General features: G+C 49.8%; 11 protein-coding genes across 14 annotated transcripts; 5 read left to right on the top strand and 6 right to left on the bottom strand.

Moving 5' to 3' along the window:
* Position 1: 1 nt before the first annotated feature.
* Positions 2 to 1198, top strand: LOC9655426 (lipid phosphate phosphatase 2). The gene is made up of 6 exons (XM_024667594.1): positions 2 to 252; positions 306 to 393; positions 447 to 556; positions 617 to 710; positions 777 to 965; positions 1025 to 1198. Exons 1-6 carry the CDS (start codon positions 52 to 54, stop codon positions 1174 to 1176), a joined length of 834 nt encoding a protein of 277 aa, XP_024523362.1. The 5' UTR covers positions 2 to 51; the 3' UTR covers positions 1177 to 1198.
* Positions 1185 to 3223, top strand: LOC9655425 (snRNA-activating protein complex subunit). 2 transcript variants are annotated; one of them, XM_024667578.1, is made up of 11 exons: positions 1185 to 1330; positions 1382 to 1434; positions 1484 to 1550; positions 1599 to 1712; positions 1773 to 1861; positions 1922 to 2018; positions 2069 to 2164; positions 2217 to 2342; positions 2398 to 2610; positions 2664 to 3040; positions 3107 to 3223. In XM_024667578.1, the coding sequence occupies exons 1-10, from the start codon at positions 1235 to 1237 to the stop codon at positions 2946 to 2948; spliced, it is 1236 nt and encodes a 411-aa protein (XP_024523346.1). In that variant the 5' UTR covers positions 1185 to 1234; the 3' UTR covers positions 2949 to 3040; positions 3107 to 3223. The 2 variants fall into 2 exon arrangements, with proteins under 2 accessions (XP_024523346.1, XP_024523354.1); XM_024667586.1 differs by having other exon boundaries at positions 1277 to 1330; positions 1395 to 1434.
* A 79-nt stretch (positions 3224 to 3302) lies between these two features.
* LOC9643643 (zinc transporter 10) lies at positions 3303 to 5192 on the top strand. Of its 2 annotated transcripts, XM_024667566.1 has the most exons (7): positions 3303 to 3379; positions 3447 to 3520; positions 3607 to 3646; positions 3705 to 3817; positions 3957 to 4603; positions 4660 to 4809; positions 4863 to 5192. In XM_024667566.1, exons 2-7 carry the CDS (start codon positions 3511 to 3513, stop codon positions 5166 to 5168), a joined length of 1266 nt encoding a protein of 421 aa, XP_024523334.1. In that variant the 5' UTR covers positions 3303 to 3379; positions 3447 to 3510; the 3' UTR covers positions 5169 to 5192. The 2 variants fall into 2 exon arrangements, with proteins under 2 accessions (XP_024523334.1, XP_002963834.2); XM_002963788.2 differs by lacking the exons at positions 3303 to 3379; positions 3705 to 3817 and having other exon boundaries at positions 3393 to 3520.
* A 53-nt stretch (positions 5193 to 5245) lies between these two features.
* LOC112344205 (pentatricopeptide repeat-containing protein At4g02750-like) lies at positions 5246 to 7246 on the top strand. The gene has a single exon (XM_024668517.1). The coding sequence runs from the start codon at positions 5246 to 5248 to the stop codon at positions 7244 to 7246; it is 2001 nt and encodes a 666-aa protein (XP_024524285.1).
* A 716-nt stretch (positions 7247 to 7962) lies between these two features.
* On the bottom strand, positions 7963 to 9634 carry LOC112344204. The gene is made up of 3 exons (XM_024668516.1): positions 9503 to 9634; positions 9112 to 9360; positions 7963 to 9059 (listed from the first exon to the last, which is right to left on the bottom strand). Exons 1-3 carry the CDS (start codon positions 9632 to 9634, stop codon positions 8667 to 8669), a joined length of 774 nt encoding a protein of 257 aa, XP_024524284.1. The 3' UTR covers positions 7963 to 8666.
* An 80-nt stretch (positions 9635 to 9714) lies between these two features.
* LOC9655424 (protein FORGETTER 1) lies at positions 9715 to 15498 on the bottom strand. 2 transcript variants are annotated; one of them, XM_024668361.1, is made up of 32 exons: positions 14968 to 15498; positions 14841 to 14906; positions 14613 to 14786; positions 14437 to 14567; positions 14304 to 14380; positions 14073 to 14254; positions 13945 to 14022; positions 13758 to 13890; positions 13652 to 13712; positions 13515 to 13596; positions 13337 to 13462; positions 13141 to 13284; positions 12998 to 13088; positions 12826 to 12924; positions 12705 to 12775; positions 12476 to 12648; positions 12338 to 12431; positions 12187 to 12284; positions 12005 to 12140; positions 11850 to 11956; positions 11706 to 11801; positions 11562 to 11649; positions 11395 to 11515; positions 11235 to 11343; positions 11066 to 11189; positions 10934 to 11011; positions 10775 to 10889; positions 10667 to 10721; positions 10516 to 10618; positions 10337 to 10465; positions 10173 to 10287; positions 9715 to 10117 (listed from the first exon to the last, which is right to left on the bottom strand). In XM_024668361.1, exons 1-32 carry the CDS (start codon positions 15478 to 15480, stop codon positions 10095 to 10097), a joined length of 3792 nt encoding a protein of 1263 aa, XP_024524129.1. In that variant the 5' UTR covers positions 15481 to 15498; the 3' UTR covers positions 9715 to 10094. The 2 variants fall into 2 exon arrangements, 1 of the variants encoding a protein (XP_024524129.1); XR_002991610.1 differs by lacking the exons at positions 9715 to 10117; positions 10173 to 10287 and having other exon boundaries at positions 10452 to 10465; positions 10667 to 10725; positions 10774 to 10889.
* A 175-nt stretch (positions 15499 to 15673) lies between these two features.
* Positions 15674 to 16601, top strand: LOC9643642 (outer envelope pore protein 16, chloroplastic). Its single transcript, XM_002963787.2, has 6 exons — positions 15674 to 15881; positions 15940 to 15991; positions 16051 to 16082; positions 16149 to 16182; positions 16250 to 16317; positions 16383 to 16601. Exons 1-6 carry the CDS (start codon positions 15768 to 15770, stop codon positions 16524 to 16526), a joined length of 444 nt encoding a protein of 147 aa, XP_002963833.1. The 5' UTR covers positions 15674 to 15767; the 3' UTR covers positions 16527 to 16601.
* Positions 16570 to 18541, bottom strand: LOC9643641 (transcription factor bHLH95). Its single transcript, XM_002963385.2, has 4 exons — positions 17984 to 18541; positions 17162 to 17336; positions 16795 to 17106; positions 16570 to 16743 (listed from the first exon to the last, which is right to left on the bottom strand). The coding sequence occupies exons 1-4, from the start codon at positions 18127 to 18129 to the stop codon at positions 16678 to 16680; spliced, it is 699 nt and encodes a 232-aa protein (XP_002963431.2). The 5' UTR covers positions 18130 to 18541; the 3' UTR covers positions 16570 to 16677.
* Positions 18542 to 18639: 98 nt separating this feature from the next.
* On the bottom strand, positions 18640 to 19496 carry LOC112342981 (RPM1-interacting protein 4-like). The gene is made up of 3 exons (XM_024665710.1): positions 19231 to 19496; positions 18820 to 19023; positions 18640 to 18758 (listed from the first exon to the last, which is right to left on the bottom strand). The coding sequence occupies exons 1-3, from the start codon at positions 19444 to 19446 to the stop codon at positions 18720 to 18722; spliced, it is 459 nt and encodes a 152-aa protein (XP_024521478.1). The 5' UTR covers positions 19447 to 19496; the 3' UTR covers positions 18640 to 18719.
* A 209-nt stretch (positions 19497 to 19705) lies between these two features.
* LOC9643640 (F-box/kelch-repeat protein At5g60570) lies at positions 19706 to 21923 on the bottom strand. The gene has a single exon (XM_002963384.2). The coding sequence runs from the start codon at positions 21432 to 21434 to the stop codon at positions 19959 to 19961; it is 1476 nt and encodes a 491-aa protein (XP_002963430.2). The 5' UTR covers positions 21435 to 21923; the 3' UTR covers positions 19706 to 19958.
* A 535-nt stretch (positions 21924 to 22458) lies between these two features.
* LOC9655423 (protein LOW PSII ACCUMULATION 3, chloroplastic) lies at positions 22459 to 25555 on the bottom strand. Its single transcript, XM_002963383.2, has 18 exons — positions 25294 to 25555; positions 25178 to 25241; positions 25093 to 25123; positions 24903 to 24995; positions 24786 to 24848; positions 24538 to 24729; positions 24419 to 24477; positions 24264 to 24366; positions 24149 to 24209; positions 24006 to 24088; positions 23872 to 23952; positions 23719 to 23812; positions 23595 to 23649; positions 23436 to 23546; positions 23277 to 23380; positions 23137 to 23222; positions 22862 to 23043; positions 22459 to 22780 (listed from the first exon to the last, which is right to left on the bottom strand). The coding sequence occupies exons 1-12, from the start codon at positions 25553 to 25555 to the stop codon at positions 23753 to 23755; spliced, it is 1152 nt and encodes a 383-aa protein (XP_002963429.1). The 3' UTR covers positions 22459 to 22780; positions 22862 to 23043; positions 23137 to 23222; positions 23277 to 23380; positions 23436 to 23546; positions 23595 to 23649; positions 23719 to 23752.
* Between the last annotated feature and the right edge of the window lie 127 nt (positions 25556 to 25682).

The following is a 25682-nucleotide window of genomic DNA, read 5'->3' as shown; positions in this document are numbered from 1 at the left end:
GAGCCCTTGCTCAAAAGTGGTGCTTTTTGCTAACTGTGACCAGGAAGCGCAATGAGCGATCGCACCCTGAGATGGAGACATTGCTTGTTGAGACACCATGCTCACGACTGGGCGATTCTCATTGCTCTGGCCATCTTCGAGTTGCTTTTGCTCAAAGTGATCCATCCCTTCAGGAGGTACATGAACGAGTACATGATCAATGATCTCAGGTTCCCGGTGAAGAGCTTCACGGTCCCAATCGCGGCGCTTGTGGTAAGAAAAGAGGGATCTTTACTTGCTTTCTCGCTAAGTTCCATTCTGATCAGGTGATATCGTTCGCGATTCCTCTTCTATTCATTCTTGGCTACTATGTCTTCAAGAGGAACACCCGTGATTTGCATCATGCGATTCTTGGTAAGAGCTTTTTCTAGCTTTTAAGTTCTCATATCTCTCTCCTATCGATCCAGGCTTGTTCTTCACGGTTATCATCACCTCCGTGATCACCGATTCCTTGAAGAACTTGACGGGCCGACCCCGGCCAGACTTCTTTTGGAGATGCTTTCCAGACGGCGTTCCGGTATTGTTTCCTGGAATTTCTAGAGTCTCGAGGTAAATCCTTGTTGGTTCTTGCTTCTAGCATTTCAAGCCAATCTCTGGAGACGTCGCTTGCACTGGCTCGGCAGGCGAAGTTCGTCAAGGCTACAAGAGCTTCCCAAGTGGTCACGCTTCCTGTAAGTTTTCCTTTTTCTTTTCCCTACGTCGCAAGGGAGCTCAAAACGATCATTTGTTCTTCACAGGGTCTTTCGCGGGGTTGGGATACTTGTCATGGTACCTCGCAGGTAGAATCAAGTTTGCTGGTCACAGGGGTCGCATTATCAAGTTTGTGATCGCCGCGCTTCCTCTCGTTGGAGCCACCTTGGTTGCCATTTCGATTATGAATGACTACTGGCACCACTGGAGTGATGTCGTCGCTGGAGCAGTCATTGGTACCAATCTATGTTCTTCCATTTTGCCAAAGTTTCTCACGGCCGTGGCTCTTTCACAGGTTTGGTCGTTGGGGCGTTGTGCTACAGGCAGCAATTCCCGATAGATCAGGAACGCGGCTTGATCACTGAGGAAGAGCTTGGCGTCCCGAATCAGGCCCAAACCGACATAGAAAATGGAAACCAAAACCAAAGGCAGCCAATAAATAAATGAAAAAGAGAATTCTCTGTTTTTAGGGTTCTTGAGTCAGTCATTAGGGTTTTGGCGAGCAATGGGTGCCCGCGGAGGCCCTCTCGACGTCTTAGGCTACGAATCGCCGCTGGTCTCAGTGGCCGAGTACCATAGCTCGTGCAAAGCGCTGCTCGAGGTGCGATCGCTTTGTGTTAATTTTTTTTTTCTTATGACTGGCGCTTACCAGGCTTTGGAAGCAGAGATTGGCGACGAATGTATGGAAATGGATGAACAAATAAGGTAGGATGAAAGAAATCTCGTGTGCTCAGAGTGTTTTGTTTTCCTGAAGGGTGGACGATCTCAAGTTTCTTAGCCCCGACGATCTCATCAACATAGCTGTTGAGAACACGTCTACGGTAAGTCACTTGTTTTGATTTCTTCCCCCTTTACACCTCTTTTCGTAGCGAGAAATCTGTCTCACGAACCACGCCAGTATACTTGCACAATCGGAGAGGAGACGAAGAGGTGCAAGAACTGGGAGACCTTGCGATGGACTCTCTAGAGCGACCTTGCAAACGGTAACCGTTTTCGTTTTCTTCTCTTTTGTATTCTCATGCTTTGGTATGAATTGTATTCAGGATCCTCAAGTCGAAAGCATGCTTCACAGGCTGATCGAAGAGCGAAACACAGCGAAGGCAAATGCGGCTGCCACCCTGCATTCGCTCCGGTAATATTTCTCTGGGTGTTCCAGCGCAAGTACTGATTGCTCTTTCTTCTTTCTCTCCAGTGTGACTGAAACTCAAGCGCAAGGTGATACCAGACGCTTCGGCAGAAGGCTTCGAACTGCTGGTCCATTGAGGTTTGTGACTTCACTGATAGAAGAGGTAAATCAGAGTTCTAAAACGTAAACGAAGTACTTAAGCTTTTCCTGCAGCCAACCTCGCCGTTATCTTTGACTGAGGGCAACGAAATAGCCCCTGGTGGTGAAGTTTTAATCTCGATAGATTTCCACAATGGGACAAATTTGAAGGTATGTCGCCATCTCTCTTTTCTGGTCCTTCTAACATCGGAGAAAAATACAGATTCAAGAGCTGGTTGTTCTTGGTAGACAGTCGCTTTGTGAATTCAGGGATCAACTCCACTGTCTGACGGACGAGCTGGCGAGAAAAAAGAGGGTGGCATCTCCGTCGGGATACTTACTTATAGAGGTTCGATGGTTTAAAACTCTTTTTTGGTGTCTGTCGAGCTGACATTGCTGCACAGGATGTATTCTACAATGACATGCGACACCCAGACGCCGTCGATTACAGTGAAAACATAATCAGCTGGATAGCGAAACAAGACGATGCTCGACAGACGAGGCGCTCGAGGAGCAAGCTTTCAAAGCTTCCCTCATTTAAAAAGGCGAACATGGCAGAAACGCACTTTCGCGATCTCAACTTTAAGCTGGGGTCCAAGTACCTCTACTGCCATCAGGCAAGTACTTTCTTTCTTCTTTCACCTGACTTAATGGATGTCTGTCTTCACAGGGCGATTGCAAGCATGTGTTCGTGATTCGAGACATGAGATTGATCCATGAAGACGATGCTCGGAGTCCGTCAACTTATCCGGTGCTCAGATTCCTCCCTCGCCTCCGCTACCGCAAGTGCAGCATTTGCTCCGTGTACCGGGCCAGGAAGATCGTCCGCGACGACAAGCTCGCCCCGTCAAATCCCTGCTTCTTCTGCGACAGCTGCTACTATTCCCTCCACTACTCGTCAGAGGGAGTGCTCCTGTACGAGGACTTCAGCGTCGAGGACTGCCATCACGAGTGAGTGATCTCCTTTCTCCTGCGATCACGGGCCGGCACTGAAAGAACAGGCTTGTAGTACCATCCATCCTCCAAAAACTTTGGCCTTCTTTCGAGGTACGATCGATTCCAAACGCATGGCTGAGCTAAGTTGTTTGTTTTGCTCCTCCTTTTTCCATACAGGATGATGCGAACAATCCAATCCAAGCGATAGGCTGCTACTGTGTATAGTGAGGGTTCGATTAGTGGATAAGTGTGATTCCGTACAAGCCAAAAATAAAAGAGAGAGTGTCGACATTCTGCCGGCGCGTGGACGTGCGGCCTTCCGAGCTCTAAAAGTTTAAAGCCGCGCTACAATGAGGGCACGCAACCAAGTGTGCTACAATGCGCTCGTCGCCAGAGAGAGCGGAGCGATTCGCTGCGCAGCTGGAGCGCGCCAGCGCTTGATCAAACGAGGTAAATCTTTGGAGAATCGGCGCCTTCCTTCTTGAAATTTTCACGCCGCCGGGGGCTGCGAGTCCAGGAATGCTGTGCAGCGCGCGGATTATTGAAGTGGGAAAGAAGGAAGGGATCGTGGCGACGATGGGATGATCGCTGGTAGGAAGAATGACTCCATTGCGGAAGCTCTTTCTCACACCTCCCTTATCCCTTATCCTTTTTCCTTTGTCTCTCCCCTTCCTCAGGTAGGAATTGGCCGATCGCTTTGGTGCGTGATGACATCAGGTGAGACTTTCACGTCTTTTTGGTAGCGACTGCTTAGAGGTGTGCGTCGCTCTCCAAGGAACAAATTTAACTTAGGGGAGGAGAAAATGATAAGTCTTCCGTCAAATATCTTGCTGCGAGTGCTCGGGCCTTGCCTGCTAAACCTCCCGGAGAGAATTCTCGACGCTGCAGGTACTGAAATTGCTTAACGCTATGCTATGCCGCTCTCGCGAAGCTTTAGGATTCCCGCTGAGCGTTCCTTAGACTAGCCTTTGAAAACCCGTGCGTGGACTCACTTCTTTTTCTTTCTTTTTTCTTCGATTCCAACCAGGTACAGTGAGAACAGCAGCCGCGGCTATGTGCGAGAGTGACGGCGATGGTGGTTGTCGGAACGAAGGGGAGGCACTGTTCCTTAAGATCTTGGCGATGGTGACGATCCTGGTAACCGGCGTTATGGGCGTAGCTCTGCCACTTCTCGGCAAGAGGTTGACGTGCTTGAGGACGGACCGTGGGTTCTTCCTCATTGCCAAGGCTCTGGCGGCGGGAGTGATTCTAGCGACGGCCTTCGTGCACATCCTCCCCGACGCGATGCTGGTCCTCCAGAGCGAGTGCCTGCCCGAGATACCGTGGAAGAGGTTCCCGTTTGGAGGCTTCATAGCGATGTTCTCAGCCATGGCAACTTTGGTGGTGGATCTTCTCAGCACGGGGTTTTTCGAGAGAAGGCACCATAAGCACGCAAGTTCAAGCTCGCTGGAGGACCAAGACTTGGACGTGGAAGCAGGGGCCGAGAGTAATGGCTCCCAACCCAAGCTTCACATTGTTGGGATGCACGCTCACGCTGCCTCTCACAGTCACAGCCATCCTCAGGGACTACACGGCAAGGAACTCGGTTTCGAGCACCTCGGGCACGCGCATTCTGCCAGTTTCAGTGACGAGGACGACGAGTTTGCTCGCATCCGGCATATCATCATCTCGCAAGTAAGTTTGCGTTCGCTTCCTTCCGTTTCCTTGAGATTGATTCGAAGAGTTTCTAGGTGCTGGAGCTCGGTATCATAACACACTCGATCATCATCGGCTTGTCCCTGGGTGTTTCGCAAAGCCCATGCACGATCAGGCCACTCCTAGGGGCACTCTCGTTTCACCAGTTCTTCGAGGGATTTGCGCTTGGAGGATGTATCTCTCAGGTAAAATCTCCCTTTCTTCCCTCAATTCTTTCTCAAATTCCAGAACTCCACAGGCCGGTTTCAAGCCGCTGTCCGTGGTAATCATGGCAGTGTTCTTCGCGATCACGACTCCGGGTGGAATAGCCATTGGAATTGGGATCTCGGAAGTGTACAATCCAAAAAGCGTAAAAGCTTTGGTGGTGGAGGGGGTGTTCTACTCGGTGTCAGCGGGGATTCTAGTGTACATGGCGCTTGTAAATCTCATCGCAGCGGATTTTCTCAGCAAAAGAATGAGGTGTGACCACAGGCTGCAAACGCTGTCGTTGCTCTCGCTCTTCACTGGAGCTACCTTAATGTCATTACTCGCCTTCTGGGTGTAGATCCACGGCTGAGATTCAAAGGGATCGGATATTCTTTTCCAATGGCTGAGATTTAGGATCATCCTTGTTCTCGATGGATGGATCGCGAGCAATGCCTTGCGCTCATCCGGTCTTGCCGGACAGCCCCCGCCGCCAGGAGCATCGAAGATCGCATCCCCTTCTCGCTCCGGCTCGATCCCTTCGTCTCCAACAAGCTGATCGAGATGCACGGCAAGTGTGGGAGCGCCAAGAACGCGAGGGCGGTGTTCGAGAGGATCGTCGCCAAGAACTCGATGAGCTGGGACCTGATGCTGTGCGCTTACGCGAGGAACGGGAGCCTAGCCGAGGCGGAGGCGATCTTCCATGCCATGCCGAGGAAGAGCTTGATCTCCTGGACGACGATGCTGGCGGCAAACTCCAGGCACGGGCGATGGATCCATGCCAGGGAGCTCTTTGACGGAATGCCACAGAGGGATCTCGTCGCCTGGAACGCGATGCTGTCGGCGTATGCCGCCATGGGGCATCTGGAAGAGGCCAAGAGAGTCTTCGAATCAATGCCGCAGAAAACGCTAGTGTCCTGGAGCGCGATGCTCACAGCGTACTCATGCAAGGATTTGCTGCTAGAATCTGGAATTTTCTTCGATTCAATGCCCCAGAGAGATCTGGTTGCGTGGAACGAGATGCTCGCAGTGTATGTTCGTCATGGGCATCTGGATCAAGCCGAGCTTATCTTTGACCAGATGCCGGAACACGAGAGGGTCTCCTCCACGGCGATCTTGGACGTTTTCACGCAGCGTGGAGATCTCGAATCGGCCAAGAGAATGTTTGACGAAATGTCGGAGAGAGACATTGTAACCTGGACTTCGATGCTATCAGCATATGCCACTACTGGGCATTTGGAGGCAGCAAAGAGAACCTTCGATTCGATGCCACAGCATAATCTCGTTGCCATGACGGCAATGCTTCACGCTTACGGACAATGCGGCGCTGTCGTACAGGCCAGGCGGATATTCGAATCCATGCCAAACGGGAATCTCTTCTCTTGGAACTCTATGCTGTCGGCATATGCCTCGAGCGGGCATGTACTGCAGGCCAAGAGGCTTTTCGACGTCATGCCCGAGCACAACCTCGTCTCGTGGAGTACAATGCTGACTGCCTACGCCCATGAAGAGAATGTGAAATTTGCTAAACGCATCTTTTCCGAAATGCCCGAGAAAGACGTAGTTTCGTGGAACGCTATGCTCGCAGTGTATGCCAAAAACGGGCATCTGCGGGAAGCCGAGGATCTCTTCGACCGCATGCCGCGTGTCGATCTCGTCTCGCTGACTGCGTTGACCGTCGCGTATGCCCGCAGAGGAAGGCTCGAGGAATCCAAGCACGCTTTTGACCAGATGCCACAACACAGCTTGGTATCCTGGACGGCAATGCTCGCGGCATATGCCGAGAATGGGCATCTTGAGGAGGCCGTGAGAACGTTCAACGAGATGCCACTGAGGAGCTCAGTGTCGTGGAACGTGATGCTCTCGGCATATGCCCATGCCGGATTAGTGGAATCCACGAAGAAAGTGTTTGATGAGATGCCGGAACGGAGCCTTGTCTCGTGGACGATTCTGCTAGTGGTCTACGTCCAAAAGGGGCACTACGCCGCAGCTCTGGAGCTCTTCGACTCGATCGACTTCTCGGACGACGTTTGCTTCCTGGCGGCGTTCGTGGCTTGCAGCCACGGGGGGAAAGTTTATCTTGGTCGCTGCTGGTTCATCTCCATGAGGCTCGACTATGGATTGGCGGCGTCCAAGCAGCACTACTGTTGCATGGTCGATCTCCTGAGCAGGGCAGGATATCTTTCGGAAGCTAGAGATCTTCTCCACAGCATGCCCTTCGTTCCCGACGCCTTGGAGTGGACGTGCTTGCTGGGAGCTTGCAGAAGCTACAATGATCTCCGGCTTGGACAAGGCGCCGCGAGAAGCCTGCTAGATTTGGATCCCAAGAATGCAGCTGCCTACGTCTTGCTCGCAAATGCCTATTCTGTGCTCGGCAAACGAAGAATTCGGCATTCCAAACAGGATCAATCGAACTTGCAGCTAGCAAACTTACCATAATCTACAAGGGAAGCCAAAGTATGGCCTCAAGCTTGAGTATTACGTTAAGATTCAAGTCCTTGTTGAAGTCATCCTTCCACTACCTGGATGCTTTGTCAATCTCCAAAGTAGCAAAGGACAATGCAGGCGCTCTCCATTCTTTTTTCTGTGCAAAAGAAACGAATTAACTGTACGACATATATTCTATTTTCTGCCACGTGTTAGCTAAGTGTCAACAGGTAAAAGCTGCCACGTGTTAATTCCTGAATTGCTCCATGGAAGCAGAAGCTAGCCAAGGTGTTTGTGGGAAGGTTTTGATGAGAAGTAAAAAGCAAGTGGATGATGTGAGTAACATTAGCACTATTAACAAGGCCAATCTTGAGAACAAAAATTATAATCAAGAGTTCTTTCAATTATATAAAACAAGTTAGTATCTAATGAAATTGTATAATTTATCTTTATTATACTTTTGGTGGAGCTTTCACCTTATGATCTCTATTAATATTTAGACTTTGGGAACATTAGGAAGGCATAAAAGAGGAGCTACCTTGTCTTCGGCTGCCAGGCAAGTGGCAACGAGCAGCTTATGGCCGCCATAGCCAACAAGCTCAGCTACAATGTTTACACTGGCTTGGTGGCGAGCTCATGGCAATCTAGGAGGGCAGTGATCTGTGTTCATGGGATCAATTGCCAGCAAATCCAAGCCGGACACCGTCTTCCCGGGCTGCCAGGCCGGATCGATTTCTACGCGGCCATGGACGCGAGCGGCTTCCAGATGCTCAAGAGGACTCTGAAGCTCCACTTGGGCGTGGAGGATCACAGGCTCTTGGGCGAGATTAAGGGGCTGATGATGGATCGGGAGAAGGAGAGCAACGTCGGCGAGCTCCTGACACTGGTGCTGGGGACGAACAGTGGCTCCAATCCGGTGCTCGAAAAGGTGGCGGCGCATCTCAAGAGCAAGAAAACGTCGTCAGCCTTCCCGCCCTTGCTCTTCACACCGAATACTTCCGGAGCTCCAGCGGTGCAAGCAAGCACCCCATGCGGACAATTTTTGGCAGAGGAGGAGCGCCGTCGTCCATTTTTGGCGGAGGAGCCACGGCGGCGCCGATTTTGGGCGGAGGAGCAAGCACTTCCTTTACGGCGCCGCCGATTAGCACACCCTTTGGGACGGCGACGTCGGGAGGTGGAGCTCCAGCAAGCACGCCCACGATTGCGACAAATTCCCCGAAATCCACTGAAGAAAAGAAGAAAACTCTCGCAGTCTGAAGCGATGTTTCCTTTATTGTTAAGTTTTGGATGATCATATTCGGGCGTGCTTATATAGGAATCTTACATAACTGAGTTCCTTGCGCAATGTCTTGCAGGCCCTTCGTTGTCAATTGAACTTTGATGATCAACCTTGTACCAGAAACTACAGCAAAGCGACCAAGCTTTATGTGCTTTAGGACATAACCAGAAGACATGTTGTACAACATTCAGGATCCTCCTCGTTCTGTAGTTCATCGGCTCGATCCAGAACTTGATTGAAAACGTGTGGGACCTCCTCTTGAAGAACATCCAGAATGTAGCGTATTCTCCAGTATCCGTGCACACGTTGGCTCAACACGTACAGCCAGGCACTGTCCTCTTCCTGGCAATTCAGTACGATTTCTTCTCTTCCATACGAGTAATCTTCCTGGGTCTTGCACAGGCCCTGGCGTGCAAGCGAATCTGCGTGTCGATTACTTTCACGAGGAACATGTTCAATTTCCCATCTTGTTCCTTCCAAAAGCTGGTGAACGTAGTTTAAGCACGTCTGGAGTAATGGGTTTCTGGTCCTCCAACGTTGCAACACCTACAACGAAAACCAACGGGTCCAAAGAACAGGGAAAACGAAAACAAAGAACCTGATTCACAACGAGCTCTGAATCCCCTCGAATGTGGATGTTGCGAATACCCAGGTCCTGTGCCTTTTGCAAACCCGCAATCAGGCCTCTGTACTCGGCTTGGTTGCTTGTGGTGCCGAATGCAAAGAAGTCGGAGCCCTCGAAGATCACGTTACCTTTTTTACTCACCAGCACGAAACCATAGCCAGCCACCGTGTTTCCGGTACCGTTGCCCGAGCATGCGCCATCAAAGTACAAGATCGCCATGGCCTGCTAAACCCTAGTTACGCTTTCACTTATCCAAAGAACATTCTTATTCGGTTATTTGGAAAAAAGATTAGGGTTTAGGCATGGTTCAGCGATCATAACCAATCACAGAGCTCCTCGCAGCCATCTCACCAAAAGAACATACACCTTGATCTGTTAACGAAAAGGCTAAACTGCGGTCTTGGCGAGTTTCTCCACAACCAGTGATGTCTGGAAGCATTATGCTCATGTCCACACACTTCTCAAGCATGTCAACCCTGTAATGCCCAATCCCCATGAGTGTCACGCATCCCGCAAGAACTGAATGTGAAAGGTGGAAGCCAATTACATCACAGTTTGTGGAGGCAAGCAAAGGGAGGAAAAGGATCTGCAACTATTATTCGTTTAGTGACCACAGTACCAAAAGTTGAACTGATGCTGTGATTGAGTGCTCCTGGATGATGAACCAAGGCACTGATGAGAAGCTGAAGATGTCCTGAGTTTTAAAGGAGAAAAAGATGAGGATTATCTGTAAGTTAATTTCACCAGGTTATGTTACTGTTCACTTGGCGCTCAAAGGGAATGGTGGTGTGGAGAAAGACGTTGTTAGGTTTGCAGGGCATATGGGATATGAGACGAGGAATTTGACTCTAGCACTTCACTGTACGATGTCTCCACCAAATAAGGCGCTCTATGGCAAATGAGTCCAAAAACTATGTTCCTGTCAGAGTAAAAACTTTGACCTGTATACCTTAAGATTAGTTTTGCAGCCATCCCAGGCCTGCAAAATACAAGCACAAAATCAATACGTTAAACATTGAAACAATGTTAGACACCTTCTAAGACGGCGTTAATTGCAATAGTTGGAATATGGAGGCCCACGACCCTCGTCCTGTCAGAGGATGTTGTTTCTAACCGGGCGACTCTCAATCTCCGGTGAGCAGCCCGGTCCTGCAGCTCAAGTGAGTCTCAAGGTCTTCTGAATATTGTGTCAACATACCTGCTTTGCAAGGGAGTTTTCCACGCTGCCCCAAACGGGAAGTATCAAACCCCCGAGAATATGGACTTCCTGTACGCGTTTCCCGACAGTGCATGCAGCTCCAAGCTTGCATTGTGGTCCGTGGGTACACTAACCAAATAACAGCATTGAGAATTATGAGTATCGTTCTTAATAGTTACCTGTTGAGCAGACAATGTGTAATCCTGTATCCATCCTTCTTTTACTTGATCGTTGAGGTTCACTTTCTCATACTTAGCAAAGAGTTCTGTAGATGGCATTTCTCTGCATTACAATAAACTCTTCAGCAGCTTTAACAAAACCAGCAATTACCTTAAGGCTTCCCCGGTAGAAGGACGAAGAATTTTAAAAGCACGGGGCAGTAGACCGTCCTAGACATGTGTTTCAGAAACAATGCAAGCTCCCCAAAGTCAAATTACCTTTCAATTGCTAGCAGAAAGTGTATCCGACCAAGCCATTCTCGCTTGGATTTGTAAAATCCATTATCTACAAATTTATCTTTGCCGCTCGCACGTTCCAACTCTAGACATGCGGCCTATCAGAAAGGGTTAAGTATATGCAGCAATTAAAGAAGCTTACCTCAAATGTTAAACCCCGATCAATCAAAAGCACAGAATGTGTAGTAGGAGCTCCTGACATCCGGTCAACATGAACTGTCTGCATAAATACCACCAAAGATACTAAGTGCGATGACCACGGCGAACAGTTTACCTTTGGTAGGCCCTGTAGTTCGATAACTCTTGCTTTGATATCGACAATTCCGGAATCAAATTGTCCCTCCTTGCGAGCATCGTGAATGAGCTCGTCAAAAATAGTAACGAAGTACTCAAATAGCCTGCATATCCAACCTCAAAACTGTGATTATACGAAACAGTCGTACCAATTTTGCACATCCGGTGGAACACCTAGAAGTCGGTTCAGAAAGCGCGCTACATCGTGCATATCACCCTCGGCGATTCTTCCAGATGGCCGCCTATCCTCGGAGTCCACTGCCATAGATGCAATTATAGAAAACAAGATCTAAAATAACAAAGTCTCACTTGGAAATGCGTCACGAATTATCCCCACAGCTAGCAACACAGCCCTTGCTTCCATGAGAAAATTTCTCACCACCTCCTTGTTACCAGAAGTGCAACCAGGTGGAAGCACGGGTAAATCAACCTGAAAGAAAGTAGTAAAATACTGAATAGTTGAAAGAAACTCATACCTGTTCCATGACAGATTTGTACATCATAGATAACGCTTTCTTCCCATAAGCACTGTCATAATTAAACGCACTCAGTGACGGACCAGCTCTGATGTGAAAAGCACTGTTAATAGAGAACTGTTTCAATTTCAAAAATGTACACACCGACGATCCCCCTGAGTGAGTGCGCCAAGTGTTTCCAAGCGCTTGGCCACTACGGACGCAAATCGACGTTCTCCACCAAGGTTTGTAAAGAGCAGCCTGTGAAAAACGCAATGTGAGAATCGTGTTAGCTATTATTTCAAACACCTGTATTGTGGAGCAGAAGCTTGATTCGACCGATGTGTCCTGCCAAACTGCTGAATCGCCCGATCGGCACTCCATGGCAGTTCTAGCGTAACGTGTACTCTTCGACGCTACAGGAACAGATGATTATACGAAATGACACGGTCCAAAAATCCAACCTGATTGATTGCTCGACGGTCAGCTTGCAGAGATATACCAGCAGAAGCAGCTTCAGAAATAACGGCAATATGTTTCTTCCCATCCATAAACTGCTGCTTCTCGTGCATGTTTATCATCTCAATCGGAACATCCTTCCTAAAACAAACTATGTTCAAAATACAAAAGTGCTAAGCAGACTTACGTATTTCGAGCTTGATAGACGACACCTTTGCCATTTGAGGCACGGACTAACATTCCCCTACGTCCAGTCATCTCGGCTACGCAATCGGGACCTCCGAGCTGAGACAATAAACAAAGAGTGACTTCCGTTAAGACGCTTCGGACGGGAGCACCTGATCAATAATATCATCTAAAGGATTGTTTGGAAAATCCAGGGAACGGATGACCTCCAAAGCTGCCATTTTTCTTGACTTCGCTTCTGCGTGTCTGTAATGTAGTTAGTTCGTTTCGAGATCATCACCGAGATGTACCTGCGCCGAAGTTCAGAGAAGTAGAGTTTCCGCGCCTGCCGTATTTCACGCAACTCGTCAGCGCAAGGAGGGCATAACCATTTTGGTTCAGCAGTTTCCGCAATTGAAGTTGGAAGACACTGATAATGAACCGTCATACCACAGAGTGCACAATCCAGGAGTTTGAGCGTTCTCTAAAACGCATGCGCACAAAATTAGATATACATCGTAAGTTCATAAAGATTCTTACGTTCTCCACGGCGCAAACATTGCAAGTTTTGGTCTCTTCTTCACTTCCGCTAGAATCGGTCTCACATTCCGCTGACATAGGAACTTACAAATCAATAAAAGAAGAAGAAGAAAAGGTTTACTTTCAAATTCTTCTTCCTCATCGCCACTTAAACCATCTTTGGGCTTAGCTTTTCTCGCTTCCATATCGTTTTCGTCCAAAGCGTCATTGTCGCTGCCATCTTCCAAGCGAAAAAAGAGAGAGAGAGAAAAAAAAAATACAACCTCGGGAGGCTTACGAATATAAAATATTACCTTTACATTGCTGTGGAAGTGGATAATAGTCTTCAACCAGCTTCAGAAGAAGCTCTTTGGGACCCGAAACAAAATCGTCGAGTTCAGCACCCTGAGATTTGTTCACAGTCAGTGTTTTATATGGCAAGAGGACTAATGCCTACGTATTTGCTTATTGCTTCTTCTGTGCGGGCTTCTCCCGTGCTCTGCAATCCAATGACAACACAGTTTCCTTCAGACAAGGCTTGCTTTGCCAATCGTACAACAGCTGGGACCTTCGCGGACATACACATATGTCGAAAAAACCGCTGGAAACAATGAACAATGATTCAGTTAAGGTAGAGAGTATTGATGGAGTACCTGATGGTTTGCCCAGAACACTCTCCATAATTGATTTAAAGGCTTCTTATCTTGAAGGAGCTCAGAAGCTTGCATAAATTCAACACGTAAATCACCCCAAATGCGCGTGGCTTTTGCGTACATGTCCTGTTAAATCAAAACGTTTCACCAGTTATGATGAAACACAATGTTGTTTTACCTTCATTGCAGCTTCTAGCGGAACCTCAACAACTTCAAATTCTGCGCCTTGAAAGCTCAAGGTCCGACACACATACATTCCCCTGCGGAACGCAGAAAAACCATTTTCTCATTGTAGCTAAGTAGCTTAACACTGACCTGGCTTTCATGTCCATTGCTACCAACTCCAGTGCGCCGACTCCTCTTTTTTCTAAAGCCGCTGCAAAACCCGGGTTCTAAGGAGAAAAACATAGCGAAAGCATACCAAGAAAAGCGTGAAAATGAGGGAAGTCTGTTCCTTTTCCCCATAACCCCAGGCGACACATGTAGCCCAGGTTTCGAGGTTCTGATGCTCCCGTCGCCGAGCAATATACTATTCGTGCTTCAGGAAGCCTTTTCTGCGAGATACATAGATTAATCAATTATAAACCACAAAGAAGATCAATTCCCACTTGAATCTCGACAACTGCTTCACCCGTTCGAGTAGCGTGAGTTCCACTGTCGGGGATCAAGTTCTTGGCTTTATGACACTAGAATATAAAAATATGAAAACAGAATGCAACTAACACAAGGGACGAACCTCGTCAAAAGTAATCAGTCCATCGAAGTCTGGTCCACACCACTGTATAAGCTGCTGTAGCCTGGAACGGCCTTTCTCAGACGAAGCGATTAAGCTGTTGTATGTCAGGAATATGACGCCTTCTTTCACCCCTATCGCCTTGGAATCAAGTTTTCCGTATGGAAGCTTATTCAAAGCGTGCACTGCATACACGAGACACATCAGCTGTAATGATATTCGTATACAAGAAACCTTCTACGCTAGTAGCGCCGATATCGTCCAGATCCCTCCGAGCATCAAATTTAAGATCTGATCCGACAGAGATCCACCTGCGAACAACATGAAGACCAGGTTTCCAAGTGAGGCATGTCGAAGCAAACCTTACAAGGCTTTGTGCCTGTCATGCTTCCAGTTCTCCCAGATAAGTCCAGCTACTGTTCTACCCTTCCCAACCCCAGCACCATCTCCTACAAAAAATCCTGCTCGAGTTCCATCGGCCAGATGTTGAAGATGCCTCTATAAAACATTTTGATAAGATAGTTCGAAGGCAACAAAGCCTACCTGGCATGCATATACTAATGTCTCCAACTGCAGGCATGATAGTGCTCCCAAATCCTCCATTTCTTTGGCAATTCTGAGGCCATATGTAGGCTCTGGAGGCTGGATTGACGAAAGTGATGAAGTTTCCACGATCGGATCGGGATGTGGTGGACCGATCGACAACTTCGATGGCCTCTACACAAAGTAGTACTAGTCAGAACCACTAGAGAAGAAACAGGCATTACTCACGTAGTCCATGAAAGTATTTCCAACCGTTCCATTCTCATCCTCTTCTTTCTCCACTTCTAGAGCTACCTGGAAAGCTCATCAAAAGAACAAAGATATAAGCATTTCCTTCCCATGCAAACGATCTTACCTCGTTAATTTCTTCCAAAGAAGCATCGCCAAACTTGTTCCACAAAAGAGGCTCATCCACGTCCTTGTTGCCCGCGCTCAAGTAGGAAAGGTGAGCCAGCGAGTTCATGTACCCCGCGAGCTTCGCGGGATCCACTGCGAGCTCCACCCTACACTGCGGGCACACAAACCTGGACAGATCGGGCGGGACGCTCAGCACGGCCCGGCAATTCGCACAGGGAAGCTGTATCTTGGAAGAATCCGCGGGAGCACGCGGAGGAGCCGACGATGGCCGCGGCGGCGGCGGAAGATGAGGCAGCGGCGGCGGCGGAGGCAGCATCACCTGGGGATGGAGCTGCGGGGGCAGCATTTGCGCGAGCTTGCATTTGGGGCAGCGGAACTCGATCACTCCGGGAGGCACATTGAGCACGCATCGGCATCCGGCACATTGTACCTGGCACGCCGCGGGCGCTGGGGCCGATGCCGGAGGAGGAGGAGGAGGCGGAGGAGGCGATCGCTTCGAAGCTCCCGCCATAGCTAGGGCTTTAGAGAATGACACTTTTGCCCTTGCGCTTAAACCCTAAAGGTAAATCCCTAAAGTATACGAATATCCTACGCCACGCTGGCTAGCAATGTCATAGGGCACGCGTCACACTTGCATGCTCCAGCACCGCTAAGGAGCGAACACGTGTTGCACCGAAGAAGATATCTCGTAGATCAAAACCCAGCGTTGCCCTTCTAGCCCCTGTCCTTCACTGTTCTAGAGAAATTTTTAAGATTGCGCAGTAACTGCTAGAATCGATCAATCCAGGAGAGGGAAAAATGCCGCAAGCACGCGTCAACACTAGCTTCGATGGACCCAATGTGGATGTTTTGATCGACATGGGGCATCCTCTTCTCAACCGGATTGTGGATGGATTCATCAAAGTCGGAGGGGTGAGCCATGGAATAGCTTGATAGTTCCAATCTTCTCTCTCTAATCTTCCATCCACAGACCGGCGCCCTCCATGCGGCAGCCCAAGAGTCCATGCGCTACGTTTCTCAAGGTATGTGGATTGGATATACTCCTCAGCATTGTGCTAACAGGGCTTTGTGCTTGCGGCAGAGAGTGCTGACAAGAGGTCTCTCGAGAAATCGGTAAGGATTCTTTATTCACTATTGAAAACTTTACCAAAATCTCAATTTTCTTTTGCTGGTCTCCAGGTGAATCAAATGGGGAAGGAGTGCTTGCAGTGGGGTAAACAACTCGTCTCCTCTAAAGCGTTTCTTACACGCTTTTGATCAAATGCTTGCTCGCTCTCCAGGAATGGTGGCTGGGATTTACTCGGGAATGACCTACACGATGCAGGAAGCTCGCGGAGTCCATGACTGGGTTCTCGATTTTTCTAGTTTTTTTATGACGATTTTTTCTAAAAACAATTGTTCTTGGGTGCGCAGAAGAACGCATTGCTGGGTGGAGCATTGACGGGAGCGGCACTGTCGCTGACCGATTCAAACGTGACCCACGAGCGCGTCATTTCAAGCGCGATTACTGGCGGAGCGATTGCGACCGCGGCCGAGTTCCTCCGAAATCTCACTTGAAAATCACACATTACTCTGTTCAAGCTTTGTTTCATGGTGGTACTAATATATATACCTTGTGAGATTGCAAACTTATTCTATGTGATGACAAACTGCCTGTAATTTAATTGTGTGATTCTTCCGGAAGGGACACTCAATAGGTAGTGATGTATCATCTACTAACCAGCTGCCGGAGAGCCTCTTCAAGAGCCTCGGAAGAGAAATCCTGCTTACAAGCCTGCCAGACGCAATGTGAGGAGAAAACCGAGGAACAAAGGGGGATGTTTACCTTGATATGAATGTGATGAAACATGGATGAACTAGCAGTAGAGACGCTCGCGCCGACCAGTTCCACTTGAAACCTGGTTACCAAATGAAGAATCTTGCTGAAGAGGTCTTGCTGCCGTTTGCTGATCACAGTCACGAGTGCACTGCTTCCGCACATAGTCACAGCCACATTTGGCGCTGGTGTTGGATGGAGAGCACGTCGCATCTGCGCTGCCTTCTGTGCGGCCTTTCGTTTCTCGGAAAGATCTTCGAGCTCGACTTGTAGTTCTTGAATGTACTTTAGAACCTCGTCCACCAAAGCTGGCTTGGTCATCTGTGAGAGACAAGAAGTTTGGCCCTCATTAGTGGCACTGAGTGGATGCGTTTACCTTTGGAGGTGGCTCAGGCAACACAGCTTCCATCCGTGCAAACAGCTGATTCATTTCCTTCCTCCTCTCTCGCTCGCCCAAGACGTGGCTTTCTCGTTTGGACCCCACGACGCGGAGCTTCTTACGATAATCCGGAGTTTGTGGAGCCTGAGCAGCAGCTGCATCCTTACAAAAACTGGGGGCATCGAAATAATGATCAATCAGAGCACTAGAGGACTCAAAATCCCACAGTCGTTCAGCCCAAGCAGCCATGGCAAAATGAGAAACAAGAAGCCTAGTAGCTGTATTGACTACGGAATTCACCCACGTGACGCTCGAGAGCGATTTTGCCACAGTTCACTGTGGCCGCGTTATCGTAAAGGACAGAAATCCTGCAAACAAGTTGATGTCAGTAGTCCATGCTTCTTGATGGGCACCTCAAAACTCAAAACAGCATACGATAGATAAAAAATGGTACGTACCGATTGCCTATGCCATAGTTCTCCAGGAATCACGCCTGCCTGTAACTTGCAGAAAACTATGACTCAATTCCATCCAGAGGACCAACTTGGAGAACTAGAAATTAGTTAAAAGATGCCAAAACAGTCAGTGACGTTCCACACCGTTGCAAATAAATTAAGAGCACAACTTGCATTGCATCTTAGAAAGAACACTGGAATGCCTCACTCAACTGTGGACGCTGGCTCCAACTGAGCGAGACAAACAATTCTAGCTAGCTATGAATGAGTCATGACCTTTGCAAGCAGCAAAGCATGAGAGAAAACAGAGGAAAGGAAGCTAAAAAACTAGATAAACAATCCAAGAAGAAATGCAATACAGCACCTTGAGCTAGTAGTGCGCATATCTCCTCTTCTTGGCTCCTCCTCCCTTGCCGCCAACACCAGCCTCGTCGTAGAGCTCATCGTCCTCCTCGTCGTCCACGAAAGACCCATTGTCAGACACCGCCGACTGGAGATCCTGGACGCCATCGAAGAGCTTGGACTCGTTCACCTTCTCAAACGGCACCAGCGGGCACTCCTTGATCTGGAAGCTCACGGCGTCGGCGACCCTGTACCAATCGCAGTCGCGAACCCACTCGAGCATCTTCTTGTAGCGCTCCTTGAACGACAGCCCCTTGACCGACACCACTTTGCGCAGATCCGTGAGCATGCTCCCGGCGATCTGCTCCATCCCGGCGACCTGGCGCTGGATCACGGCGGCGTAGGCCTGTTCTTCCGAGACATAGACCCCGACGAGGCCGCTCTGGTGCCCAGGGATCCCGATTTGCTCGCCATAGCTGCCCTCCAGCACCGGTGAGCTCCCTAGACTCCTCTGCAGCACGAATACCTTGTTGTGGCGGCCGCTGGAGGACGAGGAGGACGCCTTGTTCGGCATGGATGCGGTCGAGCTCCCCCGCGATTAGGGTTCTAGCGGCTGGATGGAGCAATTACACAGGAGGAGCATTCAAAATGGGAATGGGGGGAATCCCACGTGGCAGATGACGTGTCACTTGACCGTTGCTACATTTTTTTTTGTAATTATCCTAAAAACCGAGAAAACTCCACAAACTTTCTCCAACCTAGCCAATTCTCGGCGTGAAGCAGCAGCACAATCGTTCCTGCGAGGATCAATCCAATCGATTTTGAGGGCAAAAGAGAGATTTTTAGCAGCATCGTTACCGTGATCGATTTGGGCTTCTTCCTGTCAAACGAAGACGACGAGCGATCGCGGTCGGAGTAGCCATACGCAATCCCTCCCCCTCTGGAATCGCCCCTCTTCTCCACCACAGCGTCCTCGAAGATCGCCGAGAACTCGTCGGCCGAGGAGGGATTGTTCACGTCCCATTGCCCGAACTTGGGCAGCGGCGCCGCCACGCGCTCCGGCTGGAAGTCGCCAAAAACAAAGAACAAGTTTGCGGATTAGATCGCGGAAGAAACTAGCCCAAGAAGACAAAGAGAGAAAAAGTCAAAAAAAGTCACGCTCGGTCTTTAAGAATTGACCAGTCCACCAATGCACGCACGCACCAAGAGAAACAAAAATCGAAGATCACACTCTACCTAGCTAGGCCTAACTCTACAGAAAAACTCAACTGGATCCACGAATCGACTGTGGGATTTCCTGGTGGGAGTGGCCTCGCCCGGAGGCTTTCTAGCTCCACTGCCCGCTGCTCCTGCTCTGGGATGCAAGGGAGATCTCGCTCCGTGGGCACTGTTACTAGATTCCATGGATCTTCGAGCAGGATTAGGGCTCCCGGATCCGCCATGGCCGCTGCTACTACTCCTCGATTCCTCGAGCTCGTCCTTCATCGTCTCCTGCGTGTGAGCGAGACCCTCCTAAAAACTTACCCATTTTGCCCGAGAGTGGAGGCGATGTTAAAAGGTCTTTGGGTCTTTAAAAGTGGATTTTACCGCGCTAAGTTTTTTCTTTTGGTTTTGGTGTTTTGGTCAGCCAGCCGTACGGTTGGTGGCCAGCATACGGACGGGAACCCTCGCAGTGGTGGCTGGCTCGATTCGCGAATTTAGTCTACAGTCGCGCGATCGATCGAGCTCAAGCAGGAAAGAAGAGAAAACTAAAAAAAAGTGGATTCCACTTTGATGGAGGTTTTATATAGATGAGCAGCGCAGCCAATGGTGCTGTCATTGATCCTATAAGCTATCCCCTGGAAAACTTTGAGCGAAGAATAAAAAAGAGAAAAAGAGAAAAAAGAAAAGCGGAAGAACTTAACTCTGCTCCACCACCGCCACTCCGCCACCAAAAAAGATGGAACCTCGCGATCGATCGACCGAAGAACTCCTTTTTCTAATGGTCGGAGCCTAGCTCACGCGGACATGACCGCGCAGTTGAAGACGAACGTCCCCGGTGGTACCAATCCGGCAATGAACTTCCAATTTACAGCGGCGCCGCCCTCCTCCTCGCACGGCTTCCACGCATAGATCGCGTCTCCGTCCCTCCGATCGCCGCCTATCAAGAGCAGCTGCCCATCCACGGCCTTGAACGCCATCCCCCACCCACTGCTCGAGTCCGCCTTGACAGGAACATCGCCGATCACCCTCCACGAGTTCGATCGCTTGCAGTACCGCTTGAGCTTCCTGGACGACGCATCCAAGCTGAAGAGCTGGTTGTCCACCACCGCCACCAGCGGCGGCGAGTTGCTCGTCGTATCGCTCCTGGCAGGACACATCCCGGGGATCTCCCTCCACGTCCCGGCGTCGGGATCAAACTCCTCGCCGCAAGTGAGCTCCGCGCTGGCGGCGTTGGCGCCACCGATCACGTAGAACTTGCCATCCATGTAAAACCCCGAGCACATCTTCCGCGGCTTGATCATGTCCGGCAGCGCCTCCCACCGCCCGGACGACGAGTCGTAGCGCTCGGCGGCGCGGAGCTCGAGCTGGGTGGCGGAGTCGATCCCCCCCGCGACAAACGCGTGGGTGCCGCAGCTGGCCGAGGCGTAGAGGCAGCGCCGGGTGTTCATCTGTGGAGCTCGGAACCAGCGATCGGTGAGGAGATCGTAGCCCCAGATGCAGTGGCCATTGATCTCGCGCCCGACCACGAGCAGCTGCGTCCCTGCGGTGAGCGACTCCTTGTCGCACATATTGAAGCATGGATCCGAGGGCGTGGGCGGGAGCGGCCGCCATCGCCCGCCATCGACCAGGCAGAAGGCCCGCCACACGGATTGGCCGCTGTTGAGAAGATAGACCCATTGCTCTGAGATGCCCAGGCCGCGGCGCGTGCTATACAGCTCCCCGCTCCTAAGTAGCGAGCAAAATCTCTTGCTTACCGTGTAGAACTGGCCGTAGCAGGATCTGGGCAGCCGGGCGAGGCAGAGGCGCGCCACGTCGTCCCCGAGCCCCGGGATGAGCGAGCTGTCCGCCAATTCTCCTCCGCCACCAGCGCCGTCGTCGCTCTCGAGCCAATTCCCGCCGCTGTCAACTTCCATGGCAACAACCGTTGACGTAAGCTCCGAATTGGTGCCGCCGCCGCCGTGCTGGATCTTCGCGTCGCTGGGCACGAATCGGCCATTGGCGCCGCGCCGGATCTTCTTGGATCTGCTGAAGGGGTCGAGGGCGATGAGCTCCGCGTCATACGTGAGCGTGTGCGTTGGGGTGTGCCGGCCTAGCTTGCAGCAGCAATGCTTGTTGTGGCTATTGCACAGAGGAGGAGGCACGGCGTCGCCGCCGCCACCAGAGCCACCAAGGATCATGCTCCTGGCCTGCAGCTCCAGCTCCTCCGAGACGTGGCATCTCCCGCACAGCGCCGCGCCAGGCGGCCCCGATTTGGATTTCTCCTCGTCCATGGCCAGGGGAGGGGGCGGAATTCGCGAGGACTGCGCGATCGATGCCTAGGAGCTCCTCATCAAGGATCTAGCGGAAGGGAGAGCAAAGAGCAAAAATCTCTTTCTCTTTCCCTCTCGCTCTCTCTTTCGCTCTCTCTTTCGACCTCTCTCTCTCTCTCGCTTTCACTCTCGCTCGCGCGCCTCACATATCAAAACTCTCGCCAAGGGGCTGGAACAGGAGAATGCGACATCTCCACAAATCGCTGCCACAAATGTAGTAAAGGACTGATTGCCCATGGAGGAATCGGTGGCGCAAAAAGGACCAGATTCTACAAATCTAGGCTCGGCTCGCGAATGTATCCACCAAATCATCAGTACGCCGGGACGACGCTGCGCTGATCGATCGCTTACTCGCTAACCCTAACCCTAACTCCCCCAATTCCCTCTCGCTCCCGGGGGGAGCCAAGGCAAGCCAAGCTCTGTGGCTATGGCGGACCGTGTAAGAGCCACACTGCGCGCGGTAGTGGTGGCAGTTCACATGCGGTCGTGGTGCTATCGGGGCCCGTGCGCTCCCAACGGCGGGGATGGTGCCAGGTGGACGGCGCCGGGCGCGCCACGGCGGCGCCGACGGACAGGATCTCGCAAAGGACTAACCAATGTAGCTACTTGTTTGGAAGCATGATGATTGTTGTTGGCTTTGTCCAAATGGTGGCTGTGGGAACGATGATCGACAGCGACTGGATGCGCTTTTATAAATCCCTTTATACCAAAATGCGATCGATTTTTACCATGGATGATTTTTCCATGGTTTGATTAATTTAGTCTCTCGCCCTTACGTTACATCCTTTTGTTGGCATTAGTTGACTTTAACCAGTTAAGAAACTTGAATGAGTGCACACTTGGGTTTTGGATTTGGAATATGCCGCCCCCAAACGAAACGCTACCGCTTACCACCACCACAATTACTAGCAGTGACCTCAGTTGCTTGTGGGCTATGAGATTCATTCAAAGGAAACCAAGAAGTCAACATCCAGGTAACACAGGATTAGCAACAAAGGTGGTACCAGCACCGCAAATTTTTTTTCTAGTGCGTCCCTGTCATACTCTCCCCTTGATCGATTAAAACAAGTAAACAATCCGCCCAGCATTGACGAATAGAATATGGGAGCAATCCTCGCCACCACATGCCAAGCCCGCTTTGAAAATTGCAAGAAAATGTATGTTTGTGGTGCCTGCCTCTCGCGAGGATTTAGATCCAAGGTACATTAGCACGAGAGAGACACCGATCGATCGAGTCACTCGCGCACTGGCATTGTCATCGAGATCCAAGGCTCCCCGAGTTTGTGACGTCCCGCAAGAGCAAGTACCTGCATTTATAGCGCCAAAAGCAAAGAGTTTTAGTCTCCCGACGAGAAAAGCATAGAAAAGAAGAGCTTGTTTACACTTACCCATGGTAAGTACATCCATCCATTGGAGCAAGCTTTTTCTGGGCCTCTCGATCGAGCTTCATTGATCCAGACTTGATTGCCGGAGAGCGCAACAGGGTACGAACGATCAATCAATCAAAGATCTTGGGCAGGCAACAGCACACAGCTCCCATCCATTCATCCAGATCCCACCACGTTCGTGCCTACAAAACCAAGCACAGAAAATTAGTCTCTTTCGCGTTTTCTATATTTCCCGGGACCGATGACAAGACAAGTTACTAGCGATCGTGGCCTACCTTGTAAGCCATTACCATCTGCGGAGATTTTCAAAATGCTTCCTTCCTTGTCTCGCAGCAGTCCACGCGCGCAGTGCCTCTTTTGTCTGCTCGTTTAGCACGGATTAGACAGGATGTGGGTAATTTTTATAGCGAGATACCTGTTCTAGTGTAAAACGCTGTCTGTCCTCACCATTCGTTTCCTTTGATCATGACTTGCCACTCAACGGCGGCAAATAGAATCGCAGCGAGAGCTCTGTCCATCCTTTTGCAAAACAAACACTGGAGATTAGCCAGCGTGCGAGAGGAAGAAAAGCTACGTTTTTGAAGCGTAAATGGTGGTCCAGTCGCCTAGAATCTAATCTAGCGGCGAAAGAAACATTGGAATTCCTTGGTAGGCCGCTACAGTTACAAATAATCCCAAGGCTGACCTGTCATAGTCTTTCTCTGGTGATTGACTATTGGAAGAAAGTACATACCTCAACTTCTTAAAAGCTGGAACGTCCTAATTCCAACGCACCAAGTCTGACGAAGCTATGTAGCACCGAAGAAACTCAGGATAAAAGAGGCAAGAGATGAGATCAAAATGAGTCAACATGTTACCTTAATTTACATGCTTCCGTCCACAAGAAGGAAACTAGCTTCTCCATGCCGATGATTTCTCGAGAGCTGCATCATCCTCCCACCATGTCGACGTCTAATTGACACGAAAGGAAAGCTTTTCAAGTGTTTCGTTAAAGCAACTACTAGGCTTACCTTGTAACCTCTACGCAAGAACTCTAGGTTGCTGCCTTCTTTTTCTTGCAGTCCAAGAGATCGCAAAAGTTCTTCTTTGGCCTGCACGATTTATCCAGATCAGACGAATGCTATGTACGTTATAGAGACAATACTTGTCCTAGCGTAAACCGCTGTCTGTTCTCAGCTACGCAAGCATATACACCATTCGCTTGTTTAATCATGACTTGCCATGGTCCTGAGTCAAACAAAACCAAGCCTTAATGTGGCAAACACAAGATTAAGAGCGATGGCATACCAGGATAACGTCTCAGTAGTGCTCCACTGTAATTAACGATGAAAGGTGCAAAAGGCACGTTCTGTGAGCGTTATCTTCTTACCATCATTAGATTTTCGAGAGAACATTACTTTACCTTGGAGTAATCCCTGGTGCGAATGTAGAAGGCAGGGAGGAACTGCGACAGAAACTCGTACTGCAAGTCCTTGCCTGGAAATCCAAACAGGCCAAGATCTGACCTGTCGCGGTCCTTAGCACGGAAGTTCTCAACGTTTTAAACATTTCTCGTACCTTAACTTATCTAGCTGTAAGTTGAACAAAACTATAGAAGCACTTCCCACGACGGCATCCTGCATTGCATAGAAAACCGTGAAGGAAGTTGCGCATAAAACCAGAAGCACAGCCCTCACCATATACTTCTGAAGATCCGGGAGCTCATTGCCGCTACAATTCACCACGACATACATAGACGGAGGAGAAGAAGTTTGCCATTTTCCCGACACATCTTCTTGAAAGTCCAGCTCGAACGCGCCTCTTAATGCTTTTAGAAAGCCATTGCCTCCTGGAACATCATCCAGGCAGCCGAGGCTTATCCCTTTACTCTGAGTAGCACACAAAACTATGAGCTCTAATCTGGCAACATATAAAAGTTGCTTACGAGGTCAAAAGCTGATCGAAAAACCCTGGAAGCTCTTCTCTTCTCCACGTTATCTGGAAACACCTAGATAAATAGACTCCACTTTAGAAAACGCACGAGCACAGAACGCGACCTTACTATCTTGGTAACGATGCCTCTCGCTGCGTTTAGCTTGTTCGCAAAAGCCAAAGCTAGCTGTATATTTGCGTCGATAAAGTCATCTGATGATCCCTGCGAAACATTGTTGTTAGCCAGAAATCTTTTTCTTCTTCTCTTTGTCTGCCTCTTTTTTTCTTCTTTGGAAACCCCTTTAAATGATCCAACATACCTTGTAGCTGGAAATTTCGTTTGGCAGCGGCCTGGATGGAAAAATCTATCTCTCAATCGTATGATTGGAAGAACAAAACACTTACGGAAATTCAATCTCCAGTCTATTGTTTCCCTCATCGAGAGCGAAAAATGTCGCATCCACGACATCTGTAAATTCAGAGCTTGGTAAAACAATTTCTTCTTCATCGAAACAACTCACCATTCACAAGAACGTCATAGGACGCCGGCTTGTACACCGCGACCCCGTCCCGTGGATCATATCCGCTCGCTGCGTCCACAGCTGCGCGATTCCTCCACCGCTCACAGTTCCTGTTCAAGCGCAAAATTCTGGAAATGGAATCGCTGCCAATGGAAGGATGCAGCGAAAGCGAAAAAGAGGAGAATCCAGATCGATTCCATGGCGAGCAAGAGCGCGGAGCTACGAGCCAAGAAGGAAAGCGGCAGGCCAAAGCCATCGCCATTAAAACATTAGAACCCTAAGCCTTGAAATTTTGGAGGGAAAATATGGGATAAAAATCCGTCCACGTGGCGCATTCTAGTGCTTTCCCTTGGGATAAGCCCCTCAAACGTGGCACGACTGTAGCCGTT

This window comes from Selaginella moellendorffii, unplaced genomic scaffold, assembly GCF_000143415.4.
Source record: "Selaginella moellendorffii unplaced genomic scaffold, v1.0 SELMOscaffold_3, whole genome shotgun sequence".
NCBI classification, from domain to species: Eukaryota; Viridiplantae; Streptophyta; class Lycopodiopsida; order Selaginellales; family Selaginellaceae; genus Selaginella; species Selaginella moellendorffii.
This window is presented reverse-complemented; position numbering and strand designations above follow the sequence as displayed.

Coding starts and splice junctions, on each gene's coding strand:
- LOC9655426 (XM_024667594.1), top strand. CDS start 52: ATGAGCGATCGCACCCTGAGATGGAGACATTGCTTGTTGAGACACCAT. Junction 253..305: donor TCCCAATCGCGGCGCTTGTG/GTAAGAAAAGAG, acceptor CATTCTGATCAG/GTGATATCGTTCGCGATTCC. Junction 966..1,024: donor CGTCGCTGGAGCAGTCATTG/GTACCAATCTAT, acceptor GCTCTTTCACAG/GTTTGGTCGTTGGGGCGTTG.
- LOC9655425 (XM_024667578.1), top strand. CDS start 1,235: ATGGGTGCCCGCGGAGGCCCTCTCGACGTCTTAGGCTACGAATCGCCG. Junction 2,019..2,068: donor TGACTTCACTGATAGAAGAG/GTAAATCAGAGT, acceptor CTTTTCCTGCAG/CCAACCTCGCCGTTATCTTT. Junction 2,611..2,663: donor AGTACCTCTACTGCCATCAG/GCAAGTACTTTC, acceptor CTGTCTTCACAG/GGCGATTGCAAGCATGTGTT.
- LOC9643643 (XM_024667566.1), top strand. Junction 3,818..3,956: donor GAGAATTCTCGACGCTGCAG/GTACTGAAATTG, acceptor GATTCCAACCAG/GTACAGTGAGAACAGCAGCC. Junction 4,810..4,862: donor TTGGAGGATGTATCTCTCAG/GTAAAATCTCCC, acceptor AGAACTCCACAG/GCCGGTTTCAAGCCGCTGTC.
- LOC112344205 (XM_024668517.1), top strand. CDS start 5,246: ATGGATCGCGAGCAATGCCTTGCGCTCATCCGGTCTTGCCGGACAGCC.
- LOC112344204 (XM_024668516.1), bottom strand. CDS start 9,634: ATGGGGATTGGGCATTACAGGGTTGACATGCTTGAGAAGTGTGTGGAC. Junction 9,361..9,502: donor TTTCGTTAACAGATCAAGGT/GTATGTTCTTTT, acceptor AGGGTTTAGCAG/GCCATGGCGATCTTGTACTT. Junction 9,060..9,111: donor CAGAGCTCGTTGTGAATCAG/GTTCTTTGTTTT, acceptor TTTTCGTTGTAG/GTGTTGCAACGTTGGAGGAC.
- LOC9655424 (XM_024668361.1), bottom strand. CDS start 15,480: ATGGCGGGAGCTTCGAAGCGATCGCCTCCTCCGCCTCCTCCTCCTCCT. Junction 12,776..12,825: donor TGAGGAAGAAGAATTTGAAA/GTAAACCTTTTC, acceptor TTCCTATGTCAG/CGGAATGTGAGACCGATTCT. Junction 11,650..11,705: donor CTCACTCAGGGGGATCGTCG/GTGTGTACATTT, acceptor TTTTCACATCAG/AGCTGGTCCGTCACTGAGTG.
- LOC9643642 (XM_002963787.2), top strand. CDS start 15,768: ATGCCGCAAGCACGCGTCAACACTAGCTTCGATGGACCCAATGTGGAT. Junction 15,882..15,939: donor GATTCATCAAAGTCGGAGGG/GTGAGCCATGGA, acceptor TTCCATCCACAG/ACCGGCGCCCTCCATGCGGC. Junction 16,318..16,382: donor CTCGCGGAGTCCATGACTGG/GTTCTCGATTTT, acceptor TTGGGTGCGCAG/AAGAACGCATTGCTGGGTGG.
- LOC9643641 (XM_002963385.2), bottom strand. CDS start 18,129: ATGGCGTCCAGGATCTCCAGTCGGCGGTGTCTGACAATGGGTCTTTCG. Junction 17,337..17,983: donor ATGCGCACTACTAGCTCAAG/GTGCTGTATTGC, acceptor CGATGCCCCCAG/TTTTTGTAAGGATGCAGCTG. Junction 17,107..17,161: donor TGCCTGAGCCACCTCCAAAG/GTAAACGCATCC, acceptor TGTCTCTCACAG/ATGACCAAGCCAGCTTTGGT.
- LOC112342981 (XM_024665710.1), bottom strand. CDS start 19,446: ATGAAGGACGAGCTCGAGGAATCGAGGAGTAGTAGCAGCGGCCATGGC. Junction 19,024..19,230: donor ACAGTCGATTCGTGGATCCA/GTTGAGTTTTTC, acceptor GGCGACTTCCAG/CCGGAGCGCGTGGCGGCGCC. Junction 18,759..18,819: donor AGAAGCCCAAATCGATCACG/GTAACGATGCTG, acceptor TGATCCTCGCAG/GAACGATTGTGCTGCTGCTT.
- LOC9643640 (XM_002963384.2), bottom strand. CDS start 21,434: ATGGACGAGGAGAAATCCAAATCGGGGCCGCCTGGCGCGGCGCTGTGC.
- LOC9655423 (XM_002963383.2), bottom strand. CDS start 25,555: ATGGCGATGGCTTTGGCCTGCCGCTTTCCTTCTTGGCTCGTAGCTCCG. Junction 25,242..25,293: donor CTATGACGTTCTTGTGAATG/GTGAGTTGTTTC, acceptor CTGAATTTACAG/ATGTCGTGGATGCGACATTT. Junction 24,478..24,537: donor CGGATCTTCAGAAGTATATG/GTGAGGGCTGTG, acceptor TATGCAATGCAG/GATGCCGTCGTGGGAAGTGC.